The 25,076-nt window shown below is 41.9% G+C and overlaps 1 protein-coding gene across 1 annotated transcript; it reads right to left on the bottom strand.

Moving 5' to 3' along the window:
• Positions 1-14,180: 14,180 nt before the first annotated feature.
• On the bottom strand, positions 14,181-23,795 carry LOC308075707 (kelch domain-containing protein 3-like; the record flags this gene model as incomplete). Its single annotated transcript, XM_080415654.1, has 2 exons — positions 14,181-14,223; positions 22,789-23,795. 2 exons carry the CDS (start codon positions 23,793-23,795, stop codon positions 14,181-14,183), a joined length of 1,050 nt encoding a protein of 349 aa, XP_080271780.1.
• Positions 23,796-25,076: the final 1,281 nt, after the last annotated feature.

Below are 25,076 nucleotides of genomic sequence, written 5' to 3'. Positions count from 1 at the left end.
TGCTTTTACCTCTACTCGACTACATCTCAGAGGCAAATATTGTACTTTTACTCCACTCCACTTATTTGAACACTTGAGTTACTAGTTACTTTGTAGATTTTGATTATTATTACAAAACATACATTAACCACTTTAACTGTATATATATTTTGGGCTTAGGATTTTTTTTTACACTAGTGCAGATGCTGATTGGCTCATCTACTTTTTGGTTTCTGCAAAACGCCCACCCAACGCTTTGGGACCAGATCGGTCTGCAGAAGCAGCTGTGGTGGAAAAAAGTACTCAAATGTTTTACTTAAGTAGAAGTATCAATACTGCTATGTAGAAATACTCTGTTACAAGTAAAGGCTGTTGTTCAAAATTTACTTGAGTCAAAGTACAAAAGTATTGGTATCAAAATGTACTTAAAGTACCAAAAGTAAAAGTACTGAAATGTTTGAAAATAGCAGATCTACAAGCTCACAACGCGTCGCAATGCGACACGTTGTGAGCTTGTAGATCGGCTATTTTCAAATAGCCTAGGTATAAAATAGGGTTAAAGTGGTTCATGTATGTTTCATAATATCATCATTTATATCTAAAAAGTAACTAGTAACTAAAGTTTTCAAATAATTGTAGTGGAGTAAAAGTACAATATTTGCCTCTAGAGATGTAGCGGAGTGGAAGTAAAAGTATTGGAAATTGAACATACTCAAGTAAAGTACAAATTCCTCAAAATTGTACTTAAGTACAGTACTTGAGTAAATGTACTTAGTTACTTTCCACCACTGAGAAGCAGACACATGATAATGTGAATTCACGCGACCCGGGCTGGTTTACCAGGCTATATAGGGCAGGGTTGGGCAACTCTGAGGATGTTGAGGGCCACTATAGTTCCACACTCACTCCAGAGGGCCACACTGCATGTGCATGTCGCTGTTGTCGGGCGGAAACCTCTTATCTCCGTATTTTGACTATTTTTTCGTAAATGCCATTCAATGTCACACAAAAGTAGCAAAAGTGCGACGCGTTTTGAGCTTGTAGATCTGCTATTTTTGCTACTTTTCTGTGTGTTTCTGTGTTTCTATAGCAAAATAGCAGATCTACAAGCACAAAGCGCGTCGCAGCGTGACACGTTTTGAGCTTGTAGATCTGCTATTTTTGCTACTTTTGAATTGGGATTCTAAAAAGTAGGATTTTTTTGTTCATTTCAAATGCATTTAGTTATACTTATGTTAACTTTATGAACTTAAATACAAATACATACAAAAGACAATAGCATTTTAATACTAGTCATTAAGCTACTAATATAGCTAATAATAATTGCATGTTTGGAATTGTAATAGCTGAAATCAATAATATAACCTGCAGGCCGCATTAAGTGAAGGTGGGGGGCCGCTTGTGGCCCCCGGGCCGCTAGTTGCCCACGTATGCTATATAGTCCATGAGCCAGACAAGATTTCATTATCGAAAGAGTGGGCAAAACCAAACCTATATTAAATTGTTCATAGGGTCAATACGAGTAAATAAATATATGAGAAAACTTGTAATACGATAAATCATTGTCTTCATGTAAGTAATCAACTGGGGATGTTTCATTATGATAGCTATTTTTTAAATGTTGTCATTTTTTCATCTGTCATGTACGTATGGGGAAAATAACAAAATGTGTGACCCAACGTGATGATCTCAACTGGCTACCACTGTAACTATGAAAAAGCTACTCCTGTGGAAAGGTTATCATATATTTATTTACTCGTATTGACCCTATGAACAATTTAATATAGGTTTGATTTTGCCCACTCTTTCGATAATCATTGCTCAATTTTGGGGCTCTGGCTCATGGACTAATAGGGCTACAGGTGGAGCTGCCTTCAACATGCTGCCCGTTTATCATGATTCATGACCGCAATGTGGAGAACAGCCAGTTCTAAAAAAAAAAAAAAAGCATAGAATTAACATTGTCCCCTGGGCACAGCCAGGGAGGTTAAAACGAATCAACGGCCCCTGAGGATCACAAAGTATTTAACTAACAATGTGACCCCGGTCTGCTCAGCAGAAGGTTCTCAGAGCCGCTAGAGTTGTCACCTGTCAGACGGATCATACCCCCGCTATGCTAGCATCTGTCCCCTCTGACACACACACACACGCACGCACGCACGCACGCACGCACGCACGCACGCACACACACACACACACACACACACACACACACACACACACACACACACACACACACACACACACACACACACACACACACACACACACACACACACACACACACACACACACACACACACAGGAGCCTGTGTGCCCTCTAGAAGTGGTGGAGCAGATGGGAGCAGATTTTTCTGACTCACCTCTCGACTCGTGTCCTGTGTACAACGCTTAGCCTCCGGCACGCATTAGCATCCAATTATAACCTCCTATTCTTATTCATGCTTCTACGTGTGTGTGTGTGTGTGTGTGTGTGTGTGTGTGTGTGTGTGTGTGTGTGTGTGTGTGTGTGTGTGTGTGTGTGTGTGTGTGTGTGTGTGTGTGTGATGAGAACATTATAAACCTCTTCATATTCATGCTTCTATGATGAGGTGATGAGAACAGTGAGGACACTCTTAACTATTTGACACTTTCAACTTGCAAACTTATCGCCCAAGTATCAGCTTTTCGTCATTATCTGAACTTTCTTCAGAGGATCCCTGGCTAATAGGCCATGCCTTAACCCATTCACTGCCAATGGATGACTTTTACGACTTTTAGTTTTTTTATCGTTTTATAAAAGATTGCGCTGTTCTCTGTCATCCGAGTGATCACTTTCACTTTCCACTCACCCAAAGGCGAGAAATAACGTCATTCGAAGATTTCCGCTTCCGTCCACTTCCTCGTTAACTTTCTCAGTAAAACGGCTGTATCTTGAGTTGACAGTTTTTGCCCTGGATTTTGCGCGACACGTTTTTTTCAACGTGCTGCTGCAATTATTTGAAAAGGTTTTGTAATACTAGTTACTTATAGATTTAGATTATTATTACAAAACATACATTATAGCCACTTCAGCCCTATATACACTTTGGCTATTTGAAAATAGCCGATCTACAAGCTCACAACGCGTGAGCTACTCAGGTACTAAAAATCTCACATCATTTGAAGTCTGAAATCTTTGTCACTGTGTGACGCCAACTAAAATATCCTTAGATATCATGGTGAAAACTTCACGGGAGTTCACGGGCTGCCAGCCAATAAAAATCCACCAGTGTCCTCAGTAACAAAATTTATTTATTTAGAAAAACTCTTGACTGAATCTCCTTTCAAATTCCAAAGCAGCAACATTGGTAGATCCACAAGCTCGTTTTTATGTCGCCTATGCTCTCACTTTTTTTTTTACAATATTCGCTCGCTTTGGAGGTCTGTCTCTCTGTCTGTCTGTCTGTCTGTCTGTCTGTCTCTAGTCAGGAGAATCCTCTCTCTCTCTCTCCCTCTCTCTCTCTCTCTCTCTCTCTCTCTCTCTCTCTCTCCCTCCTGCCACCCCTCTTTCTTTCATACTTTATCTCTCTCTCTCTCTCCCCCTTTCCCTCGCTCATATGCTGCCATACATAACAGAACGGCCAAAATCAATATGGCTGCCGCCACGATTAATGTGTTGACGATGTAAATCTAAAGAGCTTTCACGGCTCCACTGAAGGATGAAATCGCCAGGTCTTAAACACACCGTGGGACCACCACTCCTCTCCCCAGTCCAGCAGAGAGAGAGAGAGAGAGAGAGAGAGAGAGAGAGAGAGAGAGAGAGAGAGAGAGAGAGAGAGCTGACAGGCGCTGAAAATATATCAAAATATATAAATCAAAATATTTGTATACATTTGAAAACTTGAAATCGGGCATTCTGCATAGGCAAGGCAAGGCAACTTTATTTATATAGCACTTTTCATACACAGGGCAATTCAAAGTGCTTTACAGAATAAAAAATCATAATACAAAGTGCAACAATGCACTTTAAAAAGAGGAGGTTCATATGGCTCCATCCAGCATGTCTAAGATGTAGCTGGGCCCAGAGCCACAGAGACATTTATAGACAAGTAACAACATTTTAAAATCAAGTCTCTGGGGGACTGGTAGCCAATGTAAAGATTTTAGGACTGGTGTAATATGGTCATATTTTCTAGTTTTCGTCAGGACTCTAGCAGCAGCACTCTGAATCAGTTGGAGTTGTCTAAGCGCTTTGCTTGAGAGTCCTGTGAGCACACCATTACAGTAATCCGGTCTACTGGAAACAAAAGCATGTATAAAGTGTTTCTAGGCCTTGCTTGGACATAATTCTTCTGACTCTTGCAATATATGCATAATGAGTACTTTTACTTTTGTTACTTTAAGTACATTTTGATACCAATACGTGTGTACTTTTACTCAAGCGCATATAGAATTCCAGACTTTTACTTGTAATAGAGTATTTATACATCGCAGTATTGATACTTTTACTTAGGTAGAAAAATATAGTACCTTTTTACACCACTGGTGGACACCAGGTTGAAACATTGGCAATGAAGTAGCCTATAGGAGGAGGGTAACGACAAAACAAAACCTAAGTTTGGTTGTAACCCATGTCCGTTTCACTGGGTCTACACCAGCGTTGATTTTGACAGCAAATTTTGATTTAGTTTTAGTCATAGTCTTTTGAATAAAAATCCATTTTGTTTGAGTCTTATTTTAGAAATCTGAAATGTTTTAGTTTTAGTCTAGTTTTAGTCTGTCTTTAGTCAGTCTAAATATCATAAGATTATAGTCGACTAAATCTACAGTTGATTTAGTCGACACTAAAATGTATGTTGGCGGTGCCTTGATGGCGTCGTAATGGCTGGTTTTACATAACTGAAAATAGCCGATGTACAAGCTCACAACGCGTCGCAGCGTGACGCTGCTGTGAGCTTGTAGATCTGCTATTTTCAGCATGCAACACCCGAGCGCAACCAAACATAAAACGACTTGTCTTTTAGTTCTACTGGATCTCTTCTCCACTAGATCCCTCACTGACATTTTAGTCTAGTTTTTATTTGTTTATGAAATCGTCAATATATTTAGTCTTAGTTTCAGTCATCATAGCTTAGTTTTTATTTTGTGGGTCACAGTCAGTTGTGAGATCCATTGTACTTTTAACATGAGGAGGAAAAGCAACAAACCAATGTATGAACTGATATAACTCCACTCTGCCTCGTCTGTTCATGTACCTCTGCGTCTGATTGGCTGGCCTGGCGTTCAAAGTGGCTGCTTGGTTGATGATGATGACGACTCCTTGGTCGCCTGCGGTCTGTGTGTGTGTGTGTGTGTGTGTGTGTGTGTGTGTGTGTGTGTGTGTGTGTGTGTGTGTGTGTGTGTGTGTGTGTGTGTGTGTGTGTGTGTGTGTGTGTGTGTGTGTGTGGAGGGGGATAAGCGGTGGTCTCTTTAGGTGTCTTGTCTTTTTTACAATATTCGCTCGCTTTGGAGGTCTGTCTGTCTAGTCAGGAGATTCATCTCCTCTCTCTCTCTCTCACACACGCACGCACGCACGCACGCACGCACGCACACGCACACACACACACACACACACACACACACACACACACACACACACACACACACACACACACACACACACACACACACACACACACACACCCCCCATTCCATTTCATAATCATTTCTCTCTTTTCCTCTCTCTTTCTCTCTCTCTCTCTTAATAGCTTCCCCTCAGAGCCAAACACACACACACACACACGCACACACACACACACACACACACACACACACACACACACACACACACACACACACACACACACACACACACACACACATACACACACACACACACACACACACGCACACACACACACGCACGCACAAGCAGCCGGGCTCTGGAGCCTCATGCTGAAGGCAGTAGATGGTTTCATCTTATGCCCAGCTTGGTGCTTCATTCCCTGGGCAGAGGGGGTGCATGCCATCATATGTGCCAGCTAGGGGTCCCCGGGAGGCCAAACGCCCACAGATGGAATGACGGAGGAGGTGGATGATGACTTCCTCTCTCTGTCTGGCTCTGGCTGTTTGTATTTAGCGTTTTTCTGGCTGCTTCTTTGCTCTCTTATCCCTGTGTCTGCCTAATCCATACATGGGCAACTGGCGGCCCGGGGGCCACATGAGGCCCGCAGGTTAATATCGGAATACTGATATATTATTGATTTCAGCTGTTACAATTCCAAGCATGCAAACATGACCCTCTTTAATTACTTCAGTCTATTTTAGTAGCTTAATGACTAGTATTAACATTCTATTGTCATTTTTATGTCCAATGTATTTGTATTTAAGTTCATAAAGTTAACATAAGTATAACTAAATGCATTTGAAATTAACTAAAAATGTAACTTTTCAGGATTCCAATCCAAAAATAGCAACAAAAAAAAAGAAATCTGGATTCCAATTAAAAAAAACTTTGGTGTGACATAGAATGGTAAAGTACGGAATTAATTTAAACAAAAGGTTAACATACTGGGGGTTCTCTGGCACAAACCATTTTCAGATGTATAAAATGTATAACAATATTTCGAAAATAGCAGATCTACAAGCTCACAATTGTGAGCTTGTAGATCGGCTATTTTCAAATGGCCGAAGGCTGAAGTGGTTAATGTATGTTTTGTAATAATAATATAAATCTACAAAGTAACTAGTAAGTCAAGTTTTCAAATAATTGTAGTGGAGTAAAAGTACAATATTTGCCTTTGAGATGTAGTAGAGTAGAAGTGAAAGTACTGAAAATTGGAAATACTCCAGTAAAGTAAAGAAAAAACACTTCAACATTGTACTTAAGTAGAGTATTTGAGTAAATGTACTTAGTTTACTTTCCACCACTGACGACATGCAACGAAGGCTCAGAGGCGCGTTCAAACTGCTGACATCATCATCAGGGGACGCCGTGGCGTGCCAGTTAAGCAAAACAAAACAAAACGATGTTCTCTAATCTTGTAAAAGCCACAATACAAGGTTGCTATAGAGGACAGAATAGTTTTTTTTTAATCTCGTAGGAACAACGGCAACATGCACCTCGACTCTCGCAGCTTGTTAGGAAACATAATCAATGGATTTGAGGCCAGAAGCAATTATTATGGACACAGCGGGGTGTGTGTGTGTGTGTGTGTGTGTGTGTGTGTGTGTGTGTGTGTGTGTGTGTGTGTGTGTGTGTGTGTGTGTGTGTGTGTGTGTGTGTGTGTGTGTGTGTGTGTGTGTGTGTGTGTGTGTGTGTGTGTCACACAGTAGATTGTTAAACAGCCAATATCCCAAATGTTCTCATGTCAAGGACCCCTATATACGTATATACTTGGCCTCTATACTTATGCCATCTAGCACTGTGAGATGTGTGTCAAATATGATGTGCGTTACAAATAAAATGTATTATTAGTTTTTTTAATCAATTTAGTTGGATGAAGCATTGGTCCTTTACTTGTGGAAATCCATGTTTACTGAGGCTACATTAAACATTCTGTTCACAGGTGAGCTGTTTGGCAGGTCCCTCATGCTGCCAAGGCAAATGTCACACACACACACACACACACACACACACACACACACACACACACACACACACACACACACACACACACACACACACCCCTCTCCAGCGCACACACACTCGCGCGCACACACACGCACGCAAACACACGCTCAGACAGGAGCAACGTGACAGCACCACCACATCTTCTCCTAATAAATGTCATGTATCAAGATTCCTGTGTGCGTGTGTGTGTGCGTGTGCGTGTGCGTGTGCGTGTGCGTGTGCGTGTGCGTGTGCGTGTGTGTGTGTGTGCGCGTGTGCGTGTGCGGGTGTGTGTGTGTGCGTGTGCACTGTGCAGTTGTAATGTATTATGCATGCTGCTCATACGGTATTATATAAATCCCACATGGCCACCGTGTCTGCTGGCTAAAGATTGACATCTGCCATGGGCTTTTGTCAGCATTGCAGACAGAGGTGTGTGTGTGTGTGTGTGTGTGTGTGTGTGTGTGTGTGTGTGTGTGTGTGTGTGTGTGTGTGTGTGTGTGTGTGTGTGTGTGTGTGTGTGTGTGTGTGTGTGTGTGTGTGTGTGTGTGTGTGTGTGTGTGTGTGTGTGTGTGTGCGCGCGCGCACACGCATATAAGTAAGTGTACGAGGGTGAGAGATACAGAGTATGTGTCAGAGGACATGCATTCAGGCAGATTTAGCTGTGTGTGTGCGCCCAATGTCATGTGTCCCTAGAGGCACAGCCTGCATACATACATGCTCAGTGACATTGGAGTCATTGTCCGTCTCTAGATCTGTGCGTCACACAACGTTTCAACACTGTATCTCCATATCTTATCTAATCTCTCTCTCTCTCTCTCTCTCTCTCTCTCTCTCTCTCTCTCTCTCTCTCTCTCTCTCTCTCTCTCTCTCTCTCTCTCAGTCAGTGGTGGAGGAAGTATTCAGATATTTTACTTAAAGGTAAAAAGTAGCAATACCACAATATAAACTGTAAAAGCCCTGTGTTTAAAATGATACTTGAGCAAAAGTACAACAGTATTGGCATCACAATATAGTTAAAGTATCAAAAGTAGAAGTACTAAAATGTTTGAAAATAGCTGATCTACGAGCTCACAACTCGATGCGACGCGTTGTGAGCTAGGTAGGTAGGTTAGCTTGGGATAAACTTTTGAAACAAATGTCAGTCATGTTTTGCATTCACTTGGTATAAAAACCTTTGGGACAATAGCGGCGGATTTTTCAAAAGTCTTCACACCTCTCTCTCTCTCTCTCTCTCTCTCTCACACACACACACACACACACACACACACACACACACACACACACACACACAGACACACACACACACACACACACACACACACACACACACACACACACACACACACACACACACACACACACACACACACACACACACACACACACACACACACACACACACACACACACAGTGTTGCCCTACCATTGTAATTGTCATGGTAATTGCCTCTAATGGCGATGGTTATCGTCAGTGATCCGATCCGATAGTCATCTCTTTCACAGCTTAAAACACCCAATTACACTTGGCATTTAGCTCTGCGTATGACTGACATAGCGTAGTTGTTGGTCAGAAACCTTGTATCTCCATATATCTCTTTATATTTTCGTTTTTTTAAACTTTTTGTATTACTTCCTCATACAAGAGTGTCGCACAAAAGTAGTGATAATAGGCGATCTACAAGGTCACAATGGGTCGATTTAACCTCTGATATTTATGTCAGACGTAGTATGTGAAGAGTCTTGCGGTGCTATTAACTATGGACAGAAACGTATTTGTTTGACTTGTTCTGCTTTTCTGAACAATGGCTTTTAGCGAGAAGACTGTCTCTCCTTCAAAGAATATGGTCATATATGTTTTAATAATTATAAAAAAAGGATCGGTTTTGGACATAATGAGGTTTCCACCTAACAGCGATGCTATCGAAGCTACAAGGGTTTGTCTTACTATGTGAGTCTGACATTTACGGAGGAGCTACATTTAGACTCCCCAACGGAACAGTCAAGTGTTGAAGGAAAAGTCTAGCTCATATTACCGCCAGAAATAAAACAGAATTTGCAGAGCCACTGCCAGCGATTTTCAAGTGTTTCCACTAACCTTTGAACAATCATAGAATATTTATCTCCAGTATATTCGATCCCCCGACCGCTTTAAAAGCTTAGATCTGCTATCTTCGAATATTTTAGTACTTTTACTGTTGGTACTTGTAAGTACATTTTGATACCAATACTTTTGTACTTTTACTCAAGTCAATCTTGAATTCCGGACTTTTACTTGTTACAGAGTACTTCTACATTGCGGTATTGATACTTTTACTTAGGTAAAAGATTTGAGTAGCCTACTTTTCCCACCACTGCAGACAGCACATCAGAATGTACGGCAACAGAAGGAACAGGGAAATGTAGGTCTTGAATGTAATGTAAGTAAAGACATTTTGGGGCTTTCTAGGGTAACCCAAGTAAAGTAATTGCAAAACTAACGCGTACTCGAAAAAGTAATCTGACTACGGTAACGGTGTTAAGCGTAATGCGGTACACCCAGCACTGCTCAGGATTCGCTGGCTTGGGAACCGGAAAGGATTCCTGGTTTGATCCCCGACTCTCCCCATACCTAAACCTCCAAGTGTCCTTGAGCAAGACACTGAACCGCCTAAAATGTAGGCGGTTCAGTGTCTTGCTCAAGGACACTTCGAGGTGTGGTGATGCACCCTTGGGAGCATTTAATGCGCCCAAGGGTGGTTTCCGTTTTATGTAGAAAACAAAAACAAAGAAGAGGAGCCACACACTGGCCTTGATGTGTCAGCCTTTAATACCTTTATTGTTACATCTTGTGTACAGGTACATAAAAGTCAAACTTATTTTGGTTTGGCTTCCTTCAGACAATGCAGCAGCATAGGTAATAACAACAGAATGATGATAGAAAACGTTAAAGATTCAAAGTAAAGAGAGAGCAAAAAGAGAATAAAAAGAGCATCATCAAATCAAATGTACATACATTGCAGTATTGTTACTTTTATTTAAGTAAAAAATGTGAATACTTTTCTCCCCACCACTGCAGATAGCTGGGGACGGCAGAAAGGAAGGCATGCGAATGGCAGACAGACACAACAACACTGAACGAAAACCACTGAAGTATATAATAAAATATACAGCCACATGACACACACACACACACACACAGAGCAGACGAGGCTCCTTCCAAAACCACAGCAGATCAGAGGTTTTCCTCTGTTGGTGAAGGCGAGGATGAGGCAGAGTCGAGGCAGAGTCGAGTCGCTTTTCTGTCGCTGTGAATTGTGTTTAGCCCTTTAAGACCGGGAATGCATCTGTGTCACTTTTTGATTTGAGCAAAAAAAATAGCATTATTTTACACTTTGGCTATTTAAAAATAGCAGATCTACAAGCTCATAGCGCGGCACCGAGTGCCGCGCTTTGAGCTTGTAGATCTGCTTGTAGATCTGACATTTTGTAGAATCGGAACCTCGAGGCCTTAATGGGTTAGAAGCCACAAGCATCTCAAGAGACTGTGTGTATACTGTTATGTATCATTGCTGTCAGGTGGAAACCATGCATGATCAAAACTGTTACTTTTCAAGATTCAAATTAAAAAAATAACAACAAAAAAAAAATAGATCGACAAACTCGACACGTGTCGTTTCGCGTCGAGTTTCGAGCTTGTCGATCTTCCACTTTTGTGTGACACTGTAGTATGATCAAGCAAGGTGTTAATTTACGAAAAACACAAAAGTTAAAATATGGAGATACAGGGTTTCTGTGTGACAGTAACAATACAGTGTATGTATATATACTGCACACCCGCCACGACGGCAGCCACTCAAAAGACCTCATTGCGAGCGGGGTTATGTGACACAACACAAGTCTGGCAGCTCTATCGGTCTTTGAAACCATTTTCTTCTAAGAGTGACACAAATCCACCTGAGCAGCGATCATTGTGTCAACCCCCCCCCCCCACGACTCTAAGCCACAGCGGTTTTGTTGTATCTTTGCCATTGATTTGTTGTTGCCAAACGTTTGTTCGCTGTTGTCGTGTATTTTTTTCCCCTCATTCAGCTGTTGTGAAGGAGAAAGTAGCACAGCACTATTGGCTTGTTTGTCTTTTTTTTCTTTCTTTCTTTCTTTCTTCCACAGTTAACTTGGCAGGCTGTGTCCTGTTGGCCCGCTCTGTGGACATTCAGACTCTTTGAAACACGCTGAAAGACTGGAAACTGTAGCTCAGTTGGTAACCGTCTGTCCAACGCCTAAACTCTCTTCCTCTCTCTGTCTGTCTGTCTGTCTGTCTGTCTGTCTGTCTGTCTGTCTGTCTGTCTGTCTGTCTGTCTGTCTGTCTGTCTGTCTGTCTGTCTGTCTGTCTGTCTGCCTCTGTGTCTGTCTGTCTGTCTGTCTGTCTGTCTGTCTGTCTGTCTGTCTGTCTGTCTGTCTGTCTGTCTGTCTGTCTGTCTGTCTGTCTGTCTGTCTGTCTGTCTGTCTGTCTCTCTGTCTGCCTCTGTGTCTATCTGTCTGTCTGTCTGTCTCTCTGTCTGTCTGCCTCTGTGTCTGTCTGTCTGTCTGTCTGTCTGTCTGTCTGTCTGTCTGTCTGTCTGTCTGTCTGTCTGTCTGTCTGTCTGTCTGTCTGTCTGTCTGTCTGTCTCTCTTTTTATTTTTTATTTTAGAGGCATTAAAAAGGTCTTAAATGGTCACTTTAGAAATGTTTAGATACCCTGTATATACACTTATACTGTAGGTTAGTTTGTGTACTGTTGATTGAGAAAACAATGTTGCCCATTAAAGGGATAGTTCACCCACAAAATTACTTTTTTTCTATCGATTAGTATACATTTCCAATAAATGATGTAGCCTATAGGATTATATCCCCATAATATTCTTATTTCCTGGAGAAGCATCTGTGTCATTTTTAGATTTGAGCTAAAAAAGCATTCTTTTACACTTTGGCTATTGAAAAATAGCAGATATACAAGCTCATAGGGCGGCACCGAGTGCCGCGCTATGAGCTTGTAGATCTGCTATTTCTGAGAAATCGTACCATTTTTTGCAAATCATCGAATATATATTTTTTCCAGCGAACATTTGTAACTCAAATCTTTGCTTCTGGGGGTCCCTGGAAGAAAACATTTTGAGATGGGGGTCCTTGGCTAAATACATATCATTGTGGGGGTCCTTGACATGAAACTTTTGAGAACCACTGACATAGTAACATAAGTTTTTTCAAAAAACTGTTTTTAGAAGATATTCTAAAAACATACATTTAGTAGAATCGGCCTCAGGTCTTAATGGGTTAAGCAAGAAACCAGGTTCAAATTCAGGGTAGAAGAGGAAAGTTACATAATGCTGCTCTAACCACTTTCATTATTATTTTATACACTTTTTAAATAACAAAACATAGCAGATCTGTTGCGTTGCGAGCTTGCAGATCGGCTTTTTTTGCTACCTTTGCGTGACGCTGCAGTATGACGCAGTTGAGCATTTATTTACGGGAAAATACCTAAGAAGTTGCAACGTGGAGAACGGAGATACGAGCTTTCTGTGCCGTGTTGTGTTATTATGTTGGTTGTCATGGTGAACGGCGTGTCATGTGCAGTATTCCTTTCGCACAGCGAACCTCAAGGCTGCTTTTTGACGTCGCCGCAGCCGTCGGTCGTGACATGCGTGGGCTCCACCGTTACCACGACTACCGTTTTGATTCACTTGTTTTCCGCGGTAGCCATGGCGACCCCAAGGCAGCAGCAAGAGTAAGTAGCTCGTTGGAAAACAGGCAGTAGTGGACCGTAGGGGAGCACTGTTAAGGATATCTGAATAAGTTATAATTCATTTGATTTAATTTATTATTTCTGTATCAGTGTGACCAGTTTGCAGTTGAGTGTAAGCTTGGAGTCTAGTGACCTGTTGACATGGCCTTATAGGCTGCTGAGATACATGTGTCCTTGTCAATACAAATGATACTTGTTGAAGGGCTCGCTTATTTTGGGGTTGTTTTCATTATTTTGGGGTTGTTTTCATTAACCTGGTTGCATGTTTCTCTCGCTAAACCTGGCAACTGTAGGATAACGACACAGAGCGCATGGGGCCACTTGCAGAGCTTTTGTTGTTAACGTGGTTCAAATACATCGCAGACCCCCATTGTTGCAACAAAATTAAATATATAAATATTTTGTACCCATCATTTCCCTCAGTGTGGTGGTGTTTACCTGCAAAAACGCATTGCCCTCTTGCTTTACAATGTACAACAACAAAAAAAATCCCTGTCTACCAAAATAAAATACGGCTGTGACTCTGTCCATGGTTCTGAATTCATGTTATAACATTGAGACTAGCTGTGACTCTGTCCATGGTCCTGAATTCATGTTGTAGCATTGAGACTAGCTGTGACTCTGTCCATGGTGCTGGATTCAACTGATGGAATTCGCCAGTGATCATGACAGTAACTTGGTTTCAGACAGCAGCATAGAGTCGTTGTTGTTTTAATGCTACTTTTGAGTCTACACTCAGTCATATTTAGTAATGGAAAAAGATACGTATATGAAGACCTCCATTAACCACTTTCAACCTTTCAACCACTTTTGGGAATATTATCATTGTCGGTGAATTTCGAACCGCTGGACTATAGGTGACAAAACCAAACCAAAAACAAAGGTCACGGCGAAGGTTCCTGCATCAGCAGAGTGTCGCCTGTGTTTCTGCAGACAGTGATGCACACGGGGACGGACTTGTCATTTACACAAGGAGCTCATTTACATGCAGGCATCATTTCTGTTGCACAACCTTTCTGAGGATGGCTGAGGGGACCCCTGCCAAAGTGCTTGGTACTTATTACAAAATGCAAAACACTTTCCGGGGTAAATGAGGGCTGGAAAGCACTCTGTCCTGCTCAGGCACATTTTCCTGGCTGCTTCGGGCCCACTCAAAAAGAGAGAGTTGATTTCTTTGTTTTGTGTTTCCTTTTGATGGGTGTGTGTGAAAAAATTAATCTGTGGATCGTCAAAATAAGGTATAACCACGGATGAATTCATTAATTAATACGTGGCAATGAATGTGTTAATTTAGAAAATAATTAATAAAGTAGGGTAATGTTTCTAGGGCTTCTACTGGCTCTACTGAGTGAAGATCCGCCCTCCTTGCAGCCCTTCCAGCCAATAGCATTTGTTCGTTTCCGGTTGCTTCTTGCGCCCGGAAATTCTAAGATGGTGGATGGTTGAATTTGCCAAAAAAAGTGGCTTCAATACGAGTGAGCTACCATGAGTAGAGTAGTAGAAACCAATGCCTTCGTCCATATTTGTTACAGTCTATGGTAAATCATAATGTATGGCTTTGGCTGACAGGAACACCTGTCTTTTGTAGTCTTTTGAATCAATTTCCATTTAGTTTTAGTCATATTTTAGTCATCTGAAATGTTTTACTGTTAGTCTAGTTTTAGTCTACTAAACTAAGTTTGGCTGAAACATGTTGCGTCCGCACCGGGTTGTGCAACTTGTAGATCTGCAAAAAAGAAATTGGCACAATTTACGCATAACAATGTGAGCGTTGAGGTGGCACGGCATCGGAGGAAATTATGACTCGGCACAAAGAACAACAACAAAGAAACGATAAAAAGGGGGGTGTGGGGTGTAGGGGGAAAAGCTATAAGAAAAGCAAGTCACCTCGCTTCCTCTCAAAGAAAATAAATCACTTTTATGCACTCCGGGAAAAATGTAATGTGTAAATTTAATTATGCTTGCTGACGGAGCATATGTTGTGGAATAAGTGGGTGCTTGAGATGTGTGCACTGAGAGGCTAAAGTGAACACAAACAAAGTTAACCCATTAAGCCCGGGAAGGGAACACATAGTGTGTCACTTTTTAAGATTTTGTTGGGCCATTCAAAAATAGCAGATCTACAAGCTTGAGCTTGTAGATCTGCTATTTATTTATTTTTATCGTGAAAATGTGTGCAAATTACTTTTTTTTAAACGTACATTTGTAACTCAAATCTTTGCTTCTGGGGGGTCCCTGGAACAACATATTTTACAAAATATGTTTGCCTTGAAAAAATATATATATTCAAAGATTTCCACAAATCTTAACAATTTTTAAAAAAATAGATGATTTACAAGTTCATAGCGCGGGCGCTATATGAGCCTGTATATCTGCTTTTTTTTTGAATGGCCAAATAAATCTTACAATGACACACAGATGCGTTCCCGGTCTTAGCGGGTTAATAGAGTAAATATGGTAATGCAGTCATAAAGTTCAGTAGAGTAGGTCAAGAGCCTGGAACGAGCACTGAGTGCAAGAGAAACGCCTGCATGTGAGGGGAATGGAGATCATTAGTGTGAATACAGGCCATCATGCAGAGTACGGACGAACGGATTAGCTAACGCACGCACGCACGCACGCACGCACGCACGCACGCACGCACGCACGCACGCACGCACGCACGCACGCACGCACGCACGCACGCACGCACGCACACGACCAAAGCTAATTGTGATTTACCTGAATTAAACACGCCGAGCTCAGCTGATGTAAATATAACTCATAATGCCAGATCGTTTCCTAATAAAACTGTAATCAGCACTATGAGAGAGACGCACGCACGCATGCACTCGCACACGCACTCGCACACGCACTCGCACACGCACGCACTCACGCACGCACGCACGCACGCACGCACGCACGCACGCACGCACGCACGCACGCACTCACGCACTCACGCACTCACGCACTCACGCACGCACTCGCACTCGCACTCGCACTCGCACACAGACGCACACGCACAGAGAGAGAGGTGTGTAGTTCATAATGATAGTCATATGGTCTTCAGTAGAATAAACAGGACTAATTATGTTGATAAAACGTGGTTTTAAAGAAAAACGAATCATGTTAAACTTCACTCATGCAGCATTAACGTTGTCGGGGGCAGTGGTGGAAAAAGTACTCACATTTGTTACTTAAGTAAAAGTATCAATACTGCATTGTAGAAATACTCTGTTAAAAAGTAAAAGTCTGGAATTCAAAATGTACAAAAGTATTAGTATCATCGCAATGCGACGCGTTGTGAGCTTGTAGATTGGCTATTTTCAAAAACAGCCTAGGTATAAATAATATAAAACGGGGCTAAAGTGGTTAATGTATGTTTTATAATGCAATAATTTATATCTGCAAAGTACCTAGTAACTAAAGTTTTCAAATAATTGTAGTGGAGTAAAAGTACAATATTTGCCTGTGAGATGTAGTGGAGTAGAAGTAAAAGTATAGACAATTGGAAATACTCCAGTAAAGTAAAAGTACCTCAAAATTGTACTTAAGTACTGTACTTGAGTAAATGTACTTAGTTACTTTACACCACTGCCGGGGGGCCACAATGACCTTTCACCTTTCATCATGTGACCCCAGTGTCACAGAGAGTGGTTCTCAACCTGCGGTCCAGGGACCTCCATTATGGTCATTGTAGTAATTCAGCAGTCCAGTCAAACCCTAGTCAAACACACAGACTTCATAATGTTTCTGGCCATAGGGTGCACATTTCAAATGTTGATGCTGTTATCTACTACACATACTATTAACATTGATGAGTGACTGCAGTCACTCACAGCGGGGAATGGAAAAACTTTCACAGCGGTGAAATGCCCCTTTAAAGAGGTGGTGCCATGGTTTCGCACTTTTTCTGTTTTTCATGTGTCTATGAGGTTGATAGAACTTCATTAAGCCCCCTTGTGGTGTTTTTATGGTGTTTTATGTCTTCTCTGACTATTTTGAGTTCCTTCCTGGAGGCTGAAACCTTGAGGGTCAAACGTGCCAATAGAAAAACAGCGCTTTAGTGACATAGTAAAAATGTACCCTCCCCCTCATTACCATAACACAACAGGTCATGAGGAGGAGGAGGAGGGACTAGGACAGGTGGGTGGTGCTAAGGTGGTGGAGGAGGTGCTAAGGTGAGAACCAGGTATACTTAATGAACTGGAGGCGTGTCCACATAAAAACATAATTTTAACAATATCTGTACACTTTTTTGAAAAAAATCTTCCTCCTAGTATAACCATAATACCTGATGCTTATGTTTTAGGGGGGGGGGGGGGGATCCCTGAAAATCACGGCACCCCGTCTTTAAGGAGATGATGTAGTGGCTCCTATAGACATGACCATGTTCAAGGAGTCCAAGCAGTTTGCATGCTGAGTGATGCACCAAGATCACATAGAGGACACAGCGTGCACGACGTGTCTTGTTTGACCACATTACTCGCTGGGTGAGAGAGCTTTGCAGCTGGTATTAAAGGACAGCGGATAATCCACCGTCTTTCATGTCGTTTTCTTTATAGAGACGGATCAGTGTAACACTGATACTGACATTGTAGGGAAAGCACAGACCGCCACCAATCCCATTCACTATGATCAGTGGTGGAAAGTAACTAAGTACATTTACTTAAGTACTGTAGTTAAGTACAATTTTGAGGTATTTGTACTTTATTTTAGTATTTCCAATTTTTTTTCTTGTAGATCTGCTATTTTCAAATATTTAGTACTTTTACTTTTGGTATTTTAAGTACATTTTGATGCCAATACTTTTGTACTTTTACTCAAGTAAATTTTGTAATTCCGGACTTTTACTTGTAACACTTGTATTTTTATATTGCAGTATTGGTACTTTTACTTAAGTAAAGAATTTGAGTACTTTTTCCACCATTGACTATGATTGGGATGGCTCATGGTAGAAGACAGGGTTAACCCACCAAAACCGGGAAAGCTGTGTCATTTTAGATTTTAGCTATCGAAATAGCAGATTGGTTGGATATTCAAAAAATAGCAGATATACAAGCTCATAGCTATGAGTTTTTAGATCTGCTATTTTTTGTAAAATCTGGAAAATGTGTGACAAATCTTTGAATATATATATATATATATATTATTTTTTTTAAAGCGAACATTTTTAACTCAAATCTTTACTTCTGGGATCCCTGGAACTAAATATTTTGAAATGTGGGTCCGAGGCCAAATACATATAATTTTGTTGGTCCTTGACATTAAAAAGTTTGATATAGCAACATACGTTTTTTTTCAGGTTTATGTTTTAGCTTGTAATTAATAAAGTAAATAAAAGATTAGTGTTAACACATTGGGTGCCAGAGGTTTATTAAAATATTATACGTTGAGTGCCTGCATTTCTTCCATCCACTTGCGTTATACGTTTCGTGCTGTGAGAAGCCCCGACGTGGAAGTGCATGTAAACAAAGCGTGCGTGCGAGACGGCGGAGGGTCCCGACTAACGCCTGGAACAATAATATTTCTAACGCGATCCTCCATTGCAGCGTGATCGCCGATCGAAAACGGCTCGTTTCCACCACATTAAAAAGAAATGGAGATATTAAGCTTTTAGTCAAGGAGATAACATTGAAAACGCCGACCGGAAGGATTTTTGACATGGAGCCAGATCCAGCCTCTTCTTCTCAGAAACTCCTTGGGTGATGTCAAAGTTTCGTTTTAGCGCCCCACGTGGCCCACATGTATAAAAATAGAATTGGGTCAAAAACGGTCCGGACCGTTTTCGGCACTTCTCGTTTGGATCCTCAAAAACGGTCCGGACCGTTTTTGGCATTCAATGTGTTAAAACATTTTCATTTACTGCTTTCTATAGTTTTAGCAATCTTTTTTTACAGTTTACATTCGGGCAGGTGGCTAAATATTTTTTTACACAATAACCCGGCAATATCTTTATTATTATGTACAGCATCTCTTCTAGCCCCCAATAACTCACATCTGGCCATCAAAGACCACGGGACCTTTTTTATTGTGTAAAAAAAAAGACATATTTAGGCACCTGCTCGAATGCCCCCGCCCACTGTAAAAAAGAACTATAGAAAGCAGTAAAAGAAAAATGTTAACACTCATCTTTTATTTACTTTAATTACAAGCTAAAACATAAACCTTGGTTGTAACAAAACAAAGTTGTCCTTTAAGCAAATATCAACGGTATTGGTATTTAAAGGAGAGATCCGGACATTTTAAGTGTTATCTTTGATGTGTCGTTAGTCACACACCGACGTAGAAAGTGGCGTTGAGTTTTTCCAGCGATTCCCCTGTCGTCATTTTTTCGACCCCCTCCGTTGGCATAATGGGAGCGCGTGTATGAGTGAAATTCGTCTATTATAACCGATGCAAAGTTATTTTTTTCTCTACTACTGCTCATTGTAGAGTCTCATGATACTCAAACATGCACTGAAAGTCCCTGAGAAGCTAACGCTAGTGCCGAATGAGCTAACGCTGGTTGCTTGTTTCTCTCCCAGAACCTGGCAACTCGGTGTTGAGATCAAGTCAAAGAGGGAGAGTGCCCTCAATTTCTTCATACTGTACCTGTCTAACTATTTCTCCACAGTGAGGGACACAGTGACAGCCATAACACTAGAGGGAGCGATCATTATCTGATCATAACCTTTTCAACTCGGAGTAGTTGAGGGGCAGGCCCTCATTTTCAATGTAGCCGAGATGCAGAACATAATAATCAATCAGGAATATACATTTATATGCATCAATATTAAATATATGAATCAGAAGACAGAGAATACTCAAACATATTCAAAGAACTATAACAGATAGGCCAGACATTAATTAAAACAGTTACAGTCTTGAACATGACCCAAGGAAGGCAGTGATCAGATTTTTAGGGACTTCTGGAGCTCATTCCAAGCAGATGGAGCACTAACAGAGAATGCTGCCTTGCCGAGCTCTGTATGAGCAAATGGACCCTTGAGCGCCAGGAAGTCACTCGAGCGGGTCTGGTAGGAACTAGCAGACCAGACCCGTATATTTATATTTTGGTAATACCCAAATTTTACTTCAGACACGCCCCCTTCATATACAAACACATTGTAACTTCAAACTCAATTTTTAACATGTTAGATTCATCAAAAACACCAGTCCTTGGTTCTGATGACTCATCCTGCCCTCCTAATACGTGAGGGGGCCGTGTTTTATCGATAACTTTTTTCATTAATTTTATTGTATTATTTTTTTAATTGTATAATTCTTTTTTAATTTTCCCAAAAAAAAAATGAAAAAAAAAAAGTAATACAAAAAAAAAAAGGGTCTGACAATATCAGTCACCAGAACCAAGGACGGGTGTTTCTGATGAATCTAATATGGTTAAAATGGAGCATCGCAACGCATTGTGAGCTTGTAGATCTGCTATTTTCAAAAGATTTTTACACATTTTGTACTTTTGCTTGTAACAGAGTATTTCTTTATTGATCATTTTACTTCAGTAAAAACATATGAGTACATTTTCCACCACTGGTCACAGTGGTGGAACAAGATGTTTGCTGCTGTTCTGTGCTGTGCTGTATTGTGTCAGTTGTCACAGTGACAAAGAGCACAGATGTCATTTACTTTGTGTGCAGTGAGCCCATTCCAAGTCCATTACAGGAGATTCAACCTTTGACCTGAGGTCTTTCTGGTGCATGGCAGTGACTCAGTCAACCTGATGCACCAGTTTTTGGGCGGTGAAACCGCCCCTATAAGTGAGGTTTGGATATTTGTACAACAAATCCTGCGCTGTGAGTTTCTTCCATCATAAAGAGTGTTTTTCAATAAATGTATTTATTTTTTGTACATGATTGGTTGACTCCATTCAGTATTGTGATTAGCTAGCAAGACATCGCCCACTTCACACAGGGTGTGATTTTTACTTTACTGGAGTATTTCCAATTTTCAATACTTTTGCTTCTACTCCACTACATCTCTGTACTTTTACTCCACTACAATTATTTGAAAACTGTTTAGTAACTAGTTACTTTGCAGATATAAAAAAAAGAGAACATTTAAAATATACATTAACAACTTTAGCCCCAGGCAGTGCAGTTATTTACTGTATACCGACATCAACACACACATCATCACTGACTTTGCGCACACATGCACGGTCTGTGTGTGTGTGTGTGTGTGTGTGTGTGTGTGTGTGTGTGTGTGTGTGTGTGTGCGTGCGTGCGTGCGTGCGTGCGTGCGTGCGTGCGTGCGCGGGTGCGGGTGCGTGCGCGCGTGTGTGCGTGTGCGTGTGCGTGTGTGTGTGTGTCAGAGGGGACAGATGCTAGCATAGCGGGGGTATGATCCGTCTGACAGGTGACAACTCTAGCGGCTCTGAAAACCGTCTGCTGAGCAGACCGGGGTCACATTGTTAGTTAAATACTTTAGATGGTGAACTGACCGGGCCACTGTTGTGGGGTACTCTGGGCCTTAACCTTTATTACAATGATTTCTCAAAGAGGTTCTTTGAGGGAGTTCCAAATGGACCCTTACGAGTCTTTGACTAACTTGTATATCTGCTATTCTCACGAGTCACGACTATATTTGAAACGTTGCATAAGTGTTCTCAACGTACAGAATTCACAATGTCTCTTCCCAGAATGATCGATCCCATCGTTGCTAATCACAGAGGGTTTCACTGTGCTTCTGCAACAAACAAAAAATGTCACCGCTACCCCCTCCGTTCGCTTGTTATCCGCTGTTAAAAATAGCATGGCTCGTACAAACATAATAAAACACAGGAGCCGAGATACAGGTTATTTCCCAAATAATTTAACCGGGAAATGAATGGAGCAGTAAATCTTCGGATCGCGTTATCTCCTGGTTCTCTGTAGGAAAATGGCAGGCTGCACCTTAGCGGAATCCGACGAGAAATCTACCTTCCTGCTGATTTTGCTATTTGAAAATCCGGATCCGGATCCGAGGATCCAGTCTGGGTTTTCTTCTTAATAAAAATAACAAAATCAACAGGAAGTTGACATTTATATATATAAAAAAAACAGTACTGGGTTTGGTGATGTTCTATATTGTCTGAATCAGCTTTGTTTGCGTTTGTTTACGGGCTAAAAAAGTGCCTTTGAGAGCTGTTTCACTGTACAATGTAAGTCAATGAGGAGCATATTTAGAATGATCAATTTCTAATCAATGGAGCACTTATGTTTTATTTCTTGTCCACCTTTGGAGTTACATCATGGCAATATAACTACACAACCCAAACCTCTACCAAAGTGGCCTTGCTCTTTAAGGCAAGGATCCTGGTTTAAGGTGGTTTTCCCCTCTGAGGTGGCCGTATCCTACTCAGTATCATGTGTTTGCACATTGTTGTGATGGTTCAGGTCAGGCTGATGCCACAGTAGCTGTGCAAGGGGCGATGCTTGGCTCTACATTGCTGTAGAAAAGAATCAATCTTCTCCCTCCTCCTCTTTGGTTTTCATGGCTGCCAGTTCCCATCTGATGTCGTGTGGAAGTTCAGACTGTTCCAGGCCGTAGTGAATAACTGATAGCTTACATAAGGTCTTCAGACTAGTGTCTTTGTCTAAGATGTGCAGCCTACTGGCACATTGAAACTTAGGGTCTCCTCCAAAGACGACGATACGGTCTCCCATAACACAGCAGCACATCCTAAAACTTGTACACGGGACTTTCCCCTTGGGCTGGATCCTCTTCCAGGAGAAGGTGACCGGATTACATTTCCAGAGTTCTTTTGTGAGATAGTGCGGATAACGTCTCACCAACATGTACAGCTCTCCATTGTAGGCAACGACGCATTCATACGCGATGCATTCATACGTGTCCGAGTCTGTAAAAGATGGTTCAAAAGATGCTGCACAAGGCGAGCTCAGCCAGCAGTTGGTCTCTATGTCGAACACTTTCATGTAGTGCCCAAGCTTATCTCCCGTCCCAACTACAAATATCTTTGTCCCGATGATGTTGGCGATGTTGGCAGATGTACGCATATAGTTAGGAGGCGGTGGCGAGCCTCTGGCGTTAATTAAAGACCAGACCATAGTGTTGGTGTCCAACCTGCAGATTTCATTAGTGTTTCCTCCAGACAGCCAGACATACATGACCTGCCCCAAGACACAGGCGGACGCACGTTTGCATCGTGTCACCTCTGGACCATTACCTGAAACCTCTGGCCTGAACAATCTGTGGGATTCCACGTTGAACGCATAAAGTGTAAAGATAATTGTTTCCCTGTTGCTAAAAAAACCCGAAATGTAGACGAGATCGCCGATGAACACGGCCGTGTCGTGAAAGTACCTGAGAGTAGGGTCGAGAGGACATTCTCCTCTCGCGGTCGACACTGGAGGCAACTTCGTCCAGCGCAAAGACGCTGTGTTGAAGACCTGCATGTCGACCATCATACTTTCATTAACGTTAACGAACCATCCGATGGAGTAGACCTCCTGTCCCACTGCCACAGCAATACGGTGGTCTCCTACTGGTGCTCCGTTCACATCAACAGTCCAGTGGTACATTTTGTCGTACAGATGTGACGACCGAACTCGTTTGGCTCCCCTAATAGGTCACTGAAAATGTAAACCGTTCCCCCCCCACTTCTTGACACTACCGTGTTGCAGAGGTGCTCGTGTTCGAGACTATATGGGTGAATTGTGTTCACACTATTTCACTTACTGTCGCTCCCAGTGAGTAAGAGGGGAGGGGGGTTCGGTATGTACTTTCCTGTTGTTGATACTCATTGATATTTTAATTCTCAGTTGTCCTTTCTCGCTACTCGTTACTGTATCTACTTCGTCCTCTCTAACTGTAACTCTAACTGCTGTGCTGCCTCCTGCAACTGAATGTTCCATGCGGGGTCAATATCTGCCTAACTGCCTGCCTGCCTGTCTGTCTGTCTGTCTGTCTGTCTGTCTGCCTGCCTGCCTGCCTGCCTGCCTGTCTGTCTGCCTGCCTGTCTGTCTGTCTGTCTGTCTGTCTGTCTGTCTGTCTGTCTGTCTGTCTGTCTGTCTGTCTGTCTGTCTGTCTGTCTGTCCGTCCGTCCGTCCGTCCGTCCGTCCGTCCGTCCGTCCGTCCGTCCGTCCGTCCGTCCGTCCGTCCGTCCGTCCGTCCGTCCGTCCGTCCGTCCGTCCGTCTGTCTCTGTAATAATAATATCTTGTTGTGTGATGGTATTTATCAGCATGCAGTTCCATTGTGCATGCTGCCACTTTCATTGGTACGGCAAGACTGTCACACAAAGCTCGCCCAATCCTTACGTCCATCGGTCGGATTGGCCAATCACAAAGGCCAATGCCTGTAGGTCTTCCCTAACAGGATAAAACAGATCAGCAGACATTGTAATTCAAGCTTCATAATATCAGTATTTTGCAAACGATAATCATGGAAAGCAGGTCATTATTGAGAAATGAACTAGAATTAACTAGAAAAGGTGCTCCTCGGAGCACAGGTCTCCTCCAGGTCAGGTAGGTTATTGTAGGCCAGCAATGTTCGAAATTTGCCAATCAGGGTGGAATATGACAATCCGGACATATTCGACTTGATCACATGACTATACAGATTATGTGTGCCAATTTGTGTACCAATTTGTAGGATGAATATAAAAACAATGTGTTGGCGGTGCTGGTGGCGCTATAACAGGAACATGTGAAAAGGATGGAATTTCTTCCTTACAATTTCAGGCATTTTGTTCAAGACGAGCCATCCCTGCAATATTTAGATGCCAATCTTAGCCAATCAAGATGGAATGAGAAAAGGCAGACAGATCTGTGTTGATCACATGACTATAGAGATAATGTGTACC

This window comes from Gymnoscopelus braueri (genome assembly GCF_963280865.1).
Source record: "Gymnoscopelus braueri genome assembly, chromosome: 20".
Taxonomy (NCBI): domain Eukaryota; kingdom Metazoa; phylum Chordata; class Actinopteri; order Myctophiformes; family Myctophidae; genus Gymnoscopelus; species Gymnoscopelus braueri.
This window is presented reverse-complemented; position numbering and strand designations above follow the sequence as displayed.